A 7,692-nucleotide genomic window follows, 5' to 3' on the forward strand; every position below is an offset into this window, starting at 1 on the left:
TTAAAGGATAAGATGGCTTTTAAGACCACATGGAATCAATTTTTTCAGGTAATATATAACTTTGTTAGCATTTTTCCTTTTCTCAACCAAACACACTTTTACCCACACTTCTAAAGTGCTAGGGAGCCACCAGGGCAGTGTGATAAATGGGGATGGTTCAGATAACTGCACAAGACAAGATTTACCTTCCTGGGACTTTCTTAAAAATCAGGGACAGAAACATATGTATCCTGCACTATTGATGGTATTTGTATGCTTAATTTATATAATACTTGAATTTCTCTTTTCAACTAGTTTTCCATAAATACTAAAATAGCAGAATGTCTTTTCTAAAAGTTCTCAAAATAATCATTAGATTTTTATACTATTTAATAGAAAAATAAAACCAAGCTACCAAATGTATGATTTAGGCCAAAAAGAAAAGTTTTTTCCAAGAAAATGTAGAAATATTTTAATTTACATATCATATTACAATGAATCAATATGGAGTCAAAATCCACAATTACACTTTCATAAAAATTTTGCCCATCATCCTCAGAATAATCAGTTTCTGTACAAAGATTTACAGATGTCCAATATATGTAGTTTATCCTTAGTGTGCTACAGAGTTCAGAGGTTCTGCTCGAATATTCCCCAGATCAAGTGCAGAATCTGTCTCTTCATCAATTTCTCCAATGACTGCACTGTAATTGTTTAAGGGAAAACAAAATCAGTTAAAACAATCTCATTTCTGATTAAAACTGAGACAAGACAGTATAAAAGAACTACTACTTAAGGTGAAAAACAAACATTTTCATAAGGTTGTGAATTATACTTTTAAAGTCACAAAACCCAAATAAATTGAAGGCAACATTGTTACAGGAACGAATATTAAAGAACAGACTGCATATAGTGTGACTAGATCACGAGTCTTTATTTGAGTAACTTCAATGAACTAAATCCATCAATGGTACATATAAAATCTATTAGTTTCCCTTTCATGATTTCTCAGTTGACTCAATTTAAATCCAACACCAAAAAGAAGTACAATTCTTCACACATAAAGATAATAATAGAACAGATACTTAGGTATCTAACAAATGATTTTTTGTTGTGATTGGCAAGGGTTAAAGCCAACAAATTTTTCCTTGATTCAACACTAACATAACACCTATAACATTATTTTCACTAATACCATGCTAAGTAACCAAGCCATGGCTCTCTAGCTGGATACAGTCATTGTTACATCCAGACCATGGGACATGTATGAAACATTATTACATAAAAAATTGGTTGTTTAAATTTGTTTGGTTTTAATGAAAGTAAATTCTATAGACAAATGTTATACAGAATTTGCCCGATTTTGCTTTAAACTGTATACAGTCTTCAGTTCTCTAATAAATGGGAAGTACCAAACTTTAGGAGAATATATTAAGTTTTTTCAATATGAAACATATCAAGATCTTAATTCCATCATTAAAAATTTAGTATCATTTAAAATCCTTATGGAAGACAGTGGAGTGCTGGAAAATGTTTTAAAACTAGCTCTCCAAGGAAAAGGAGGAGGCTGATTTGCAGTGTTGACTGCTATCCATAGTGCAGCTACCCCCACTATGGCCAATTTCAAGCTACCAAAAAGACATCAACCAACCAGCTTGCAAAATTCCCCAAAATATAAAAATCTGCTTCCGTGAGCCAGTACAAGCTGGCTCCAGCATACCACTGTGTCTATAGCAATGTTTAAAATTTTTTTTAATTGAAGTTCAAAAAAAAAATTTTTTTTTAAATTAAAGTAGGAGAAATCATCTTAAAATCAATTATTATGCAGAGCCCCAATATAAACAATCAGTGCTGTTCTGGTCAGGAGACCTGGGCCCCACCTGTTCGCCTTTACAGCTCACTTCACCTAAATATTATCTCTATAGAATATTTTATAAACTTCTGATTAAAGATCAAATGATTTATACATCTAAAGGTGATTTTCTTAAGACAAACAAATAAAATGAGTAAAGTATTCCTTTATCTTCCATATCCTACTTGTCCAAAAAAATAATCTGAGATGCTAATACATCTTTTGCTGCCTTCCAGCCATGTTTTAATTTTAAACAGTACTCACTAGAAAACTGATTCAACACTCTTCTAACCTCTATAATTGCACTAATACAGAAGCTGCTAGCCACATGTGACTATTAAAATTAATTACAATTAAATAAAATCTAAAATTCAGTTGTTCAGTCACACCAGCTACTTTTCAAGTACTCAATGGCCACACACACAGCTAGTACCTACCATAGTGGACAATGCAGATATCCAACATTTCCATCATCCCCAAAAGTTGTATTGGACAGTACTGTTCTACACTGTTGCACTTTTCTTAAATTGCTACCACTAAAATATATCTTCTCAAACTGCCATATCAATGCCACAAGTTAACTGAGGCCACAACATAAACATGGGACATCTTAAGTAAGCCAATTATACTAAAAAAATTAGAAGAAAAAAGTAAGTAATGGATAAATACAGCTATGTTATAAAGCATTATTTAAAATTGTTCACACAAGAGATTTCAAAGACATTTTCAAACCCTAGCCCTGGGCCCTGGAGGTATATTTATGTTCCTCTGGAATTAGGGGTACTTTGGAAGAACATTTTAAGAAGCCTCTCCAATGAAGTATTCAGTGTAAGGCAGGGCTCTTTCTGGACCCTATCCGGGCTACTTAGCTATTAGAAATATCGACAAATCTCAGTAGATAGAAACCTCTTCTCCATATAGCAAGGCAGTACACCTATAGTATATTTAACTTGCCTTTAAAAAAGACATATTTTACTTACACATTATCACCTCTCACGATGTATAAACCTAGTACCACTTGTTCTACTCCCTGTGAAGAGCTGAACACTCGTTCATGGCTTTCATCCAAAATCAAATTAATGGTCTGGTCAAAACCTTTCAGTGTTCCCTGTAAAGAAAACATTCAAGAGAAAAAGACAAATATTCTGGTTTACCTGAATGTGTTAATTCAATGACACCATTTTAATTCAATGACACTGAAAGGTCAAAACCTTTCAGTGTTCCCTGTAAAGAAAACATTCAAGAGAAAAAGACAAAATTTCTGGTTTACCTGAATGTGTTAATTCAATGACACCATTTTAGTTGTGAGGTACTCCAAGAGAAGTACCTATTTTAAATATATATAAGTTCTCTATAAAATACAATACCTCTTTATGATCAACAGGCACCAAACTTACCTCTTGGTTTTTTAAGAGGGGCGGTGGGGAACCCACCACACTTCTGACTAGTGCGCAGCGTTGTTGAGAATTACAAAGGACACCTATGTACTAGTTTATTTCCAAGGAAGTAGCATAAAAGCCCAGGTAGTCCAGGAGCTAATATTCTAAAGATACAAACTAAAACAAGGGAAACTTAAGGGAAATAGTCCACTACACAGCAGCTATAGCAATGTAACAGTATCACTTCATGTTACATGCTAGTAAACATGCTGCACACATTATCTCAATTAATCTCTACCCTTTGTGGTAGATACTACAAACATTCCCACTTCAGACAAGAAAATCTGAGGCACAGAGAAGTAATCCCTCAAGGTTTCATGGGCAGAAATTAGCAGAGCTAGAATTTGAACCATGAAAGGCTTGCTTCAAAGCCAGACCACTAAACTTCTATATTATACTACTGTGAACAAGCAATATAATCTACCACTTTTCAGAGATTCAAATCAGTACACAAACTTCAACTGGTAGTTATAGCTAAGGCTTAATGAGTACTTAGTATCTGCCAAAGTGTTTGATGGACCTCAAACACTTGAAGGATATATTCAGAGAAAATTTTATGAAGAATCATGGTTCTTAAAAAAGGAAGACATGGGCCTATTACAACATGGTAACTCAGATGCTATTCAAGTTTCTGAAAAACATCAATTTACATTGGTTTTGGTTGGTTAAATTTCTCATTAAAGTTTCATGTTTTAAAATTCAAAATATATAAAATTAGAGTGAAATAAAATGTTAGCTAGGAAGAGAAACATTAGTTAATGTTAGGAAGAGAAACAAAATATGGAGTATTTACTATACTGTATATACTATACTGAACTAGCACATCCATACATAGCCTCTTGGCTTCATTTTACATGCAACTATTCTATAAAGTGAACCATGTGTCAAAGAAATACACAACTACTGAACTTTAGTACTCAAAAATGCTCTTTTAGTACTTAAAAATGCTCTTTTTAAATGGCTTTCCTTCTTCTATAATTAAAGTAATTTTCCAATTTATCATCTATCCTGTTAACAAAAACAAGAAAATTTAAACTTGAGGTTTTTACAAAATAAAAAACTATTTACAGATATTTGTTAATAGCAATAGGCTTCTAAGATGAGATTAAAATATTTCAAACTGTCCTTATTTTTTGACTCAATACAATGTGAAGTACCTTAAAAACAAAACCAAAAACATGATTGTTCTCTTGATTAAGAGGAAAGCAAGGCAACTGGCCTTAGCTTTTGGAGTCAAATTCAATTTAAATCCCAGTTTGGTTCTGCCACTTATATCCACGTGACTCTGGGAAAGTAACTCACTTTTTCTGAGCTAGGTTCCTAACCTAGAATGCAGGGTTAATTCTTTTTCACAGAGCTGTACCGAGATTAAGTGAGATAACACACGTAACATGCCTGGTACATGACATATGTTTAATAAATGGCAAAGTCTGACACTTTGGTAATCGTCACTTAGGGATCCACTGAAAAAAATCACAAGGATTAAAAACAAAACAAACAAAAACAGAACTGCAGAATGGGAAAATAAAAGACTAAACTATAGGAATTAGACAATAGAGAAAGTTTAGCAGCCTTAAAACTTTTTGGAAACTTTTTGGAACAATCATATGAATTATAAACGAAGAAATTAAGTAGCCCCAAATCATGGGATAAATCCCTCAGATCAAGGAACAGGTCAAGGAGAGAATCCAAGATTTTTCTGGAATTAAAATGGGATACTGTGATAAAAGGACAAATAAGATGAAATAAATTTATTCATTCATCATAATTCATTCTACAAAAAAACAAGAGATCATACAACCTAAGAATATCTGAAGAATATCAACACCATACAAGTCTTAAATGTTCATTATTTTATAGATGTAGTATCTAAATCTTAAAAAAGTTTCTAAGAACCATACACAAAATTTCAAAAAAATTATATGATTCTGGTAGTGGTTGTCAGAACACTGAATGGGGGAGGAAATAAAAGATGGAGGAGGAAGATAAATATGATAAAATACAGGCAGATATCTGCAGACTAGACTAGAAGTTCTCTGAGGGCAGAATCTATTACCCATCCTAGCTCCTAGAAGCCTTGTATGTAACTTACAATGTTTATTAATGAAAAAAAATATGGATTGGCAGCTATTTATCAAAGAGATAAAGACCTGAGTCATAAGAAAACTGCAATGCAGGTGTACTGTGGTACCTAGTCATTAGAGATCAGAGGTTGTACATAAAAATTAACAACCAATAAGCCTACAAGAAAGCAGAGAATGAATATGCCAAATACTTACCACAATCATTCTCCCATCAGAAGTAATGACAGCAACAGTTCCTGATAACTGAATCAAGGAAAGCGTATCTCAGCGCATGTAAACTGAAAACTTAAAATCTGGTAAGGAAATGGTTTAAATTACTAGGAAAAGGTAACAGAATTAAGATATAACTATTCAACACAGCCACATTTACAACATAAAAACTTTATGTTCTTCAATTTGGTGTGACATTTACACAATTTAAAGAAGGGAAAAAACAGAAAAAGCATCCCTTTCTGTGTGTGGTCAGTGTATTCTATCTTAAAACAGCTGGGGTATTTGGTACTCTTTTCTTATTGGGGAATACTGCCAATTTGACAGTTGAGCAAGATATTTCTCCCTTTCTTATACCTACTTCTTTATCTCTAAAACGAAAATTGGATCGTTGCTAATCAATGTTGAATGATTTCAAGCACGTTAAGACACTGTCTTCCAGGACCTGGCTTCTGGAATTCAAAAGAAAAGAAGCTATATTCAATGTCACAGGTACCAATATGCTTGCATCATTAAAAGCCTTTGGCATTTCACTTTTGTCCCAAATTTGTACATGAGAGCACAATGCAGTGTTCCGTTCCTAGACTTTAAAACAGTAACAGCTGTATAGGGTAATTCACATGGGCTTTTTAAAGTTATTTGTCCCTCAAAACGATCCATTACAATAGCAAGCATTATTTTAATTCCATCAACAAAGAAGTTGAGATTTCAACTTGTAAAGGGGCAGATATTCAATTTTTGCACCATCTGTAAAGTTTTTGCTATCCTCGAACAACGAGCAAAGCCTATGAATAAAACACATAGATTTACACGACCATCGTTGCCGCTAGTTAAACTGTTCCTCTTATTCCCAAACCTGAACGTATAGGCCCCAGGGAAACAGGAAGAATGAATCAATAGCTGATTTCTATAGAGACACGGAAAAGTTTGGAATAACCACGTTGGTGGGGTTTTTTTTTTTTGATTAAAAATAAAAGACACCTTGGGCCCGTACAAGTGGCAGGTTCCAGCCCCAGGGGCGGGATTGGTGGGTCCCAGATCCTTAACCCCTGCACCCGCATACCGGGCCCCGCAGCTGCCGGGTATCGCAACCGCCCGCCGATCCCGACCCCCTGCCTCTCCAGCACCGGTCCTCTCTGGTGCAGGCGCGGGACTCGCCACAGCACCAGCAAATGCCTGTGGTGGCCGGCTCGAGGATACGGTTGATGTAGTTCTCCAAGGCAGACGTCATGATGCTCGGCCCGGCAGCTGGCAACACAGCAGGACCGGCGACAAGAGGAGCTAAAACAGCCCGCCAGGAACTAGCGGCGGCTCCCGCCGACTGGCGGCAGCAAATACCGCGAGAGTACCGCACTGCTGCCTCCGCGAATCAGAGACTGAAAGAGCCCGGCCAACCATCCCCAAGAGGCTAAGCGACGACTAGTTTTAATGCGCGTGCGCAGTATATTTCTACTGTGCTTCTGGGCGGTGTTGTCGGAAGCCGAGAGGGACAAAGAGAGCAGGCGGTGGAAGAAAGGAAGAAGCCTTCGGAAGGTGGGGTAGTGGGGAGACGGTGGGCGAGCGGGCTTCATAGCGGAGTGGAAGGCCATGTGGCAGAAGTTACGAAGGGGAAATATTGAGAAAAGACGGGCAAGGCGGGAGACAACGGAATAAGGTGTTTTCGTCACACGTGAAATAGATGAGTGCTGTTCTGGTATGAAGTGTAGATGCGGGGAAGTGGAATCCCTAATTTCCTGCCACAGGGCCGAAAATTAACCTTCTAGAAGCTAAATGGCCTAGGGCAAAGTTGCACACGTTGTAACCATATGGTATATACGCCTGGAGAACACAGCAACAAAAAGCATGTTCGCACAGTTTGCATTTGCCTCTAAAAGTGCTCCATCGCGGAGGCGTTGTTACTCATTTATGTAAGAAACAATCCAAACAGAAAAGTGTGAGTCTCCCTTAGAAAACAGTCTTCCCTTTACCACGCCACAGCCTCCCTCCCCTCAGGGTGAAATTAGTAACTAAAAGGCCTGCAGGTCTGCTGCGCAGTCCTGGAAAGGACTGATTCTGGAAGAGCCTTCTAAATAAGGACCAGACGGTTCTAGTCCAACACTGCTAACCATATCGTGTGGGTGTCCTTGCA

At 36.6% G+C, this 7,692-nt stretch overlaps 1 protein-coding gene across 1 annotated transcript; it reads right to left on the reverse strand.

The window, feature by feature from the left end:
• Positions 1 to 424: 424 nt before the first annotated feature.
• On the reverse strand, positions 425 to 6,876 carry LSM8 (LSM8 homolog, U6 small nuclear RNA associated). The gene is made up of 4 exons (XM_082662481.1): positions 6,765 to 6,876; positions 5,550 to 5,590; positions 2,812 to 2,939; positions 425 to 683 (listed from the first exon to the last, which is right to left on the reverse strand). The coding sequence occupies exons 1-4, from the start codon at positions 6,793 to 6,795 to the stop codon at positions 593 to 595; spliced, it is 291 nt and encodes a 96-aa protein (XP_082518607.1). The 5' UTR covers positions 6,796 to 6,876; the 3' UTR covers positions 425 to 592.
• Between the last annotated feature and the right edge of the window lie 816 nt (positions 6,877 to 7,692).

This window comes from Grampus griseus (assembly GCF_964374135.1).
Source record: "Grampus griseus genome assembly, chromosome: 9".
Taxonomy (NCBI): Eukaryota; Metazoa; Chordata; class Mammalia; order Artiodactyla; family Delphinidae; genus Grampus; species Grampus griseus.

Excerpts from the sequence above, each read along its gene's own strand:
- LSM8 (XM_082662481.1), bottom strand. The coding sequence starts at position 6,795 with ATGACGTCTGCCTTGGAGAACTACATCAACC. Across the intron at positions 5,591-6,764 it reads CTTGGAGAACTACATCAACC|GAACTGTTGCTGTCATTACT; the intron begins GTATCCTCGAGC and ends TTCAGTTATCAG. Across the intron at positions 684-2,811 it reads ATCGTGAGAGGTGATAATGT|TGCAGTCATTGGAGAAATTG; the intron begins GTAAGTAAAATA and ends AAACAATTACAG.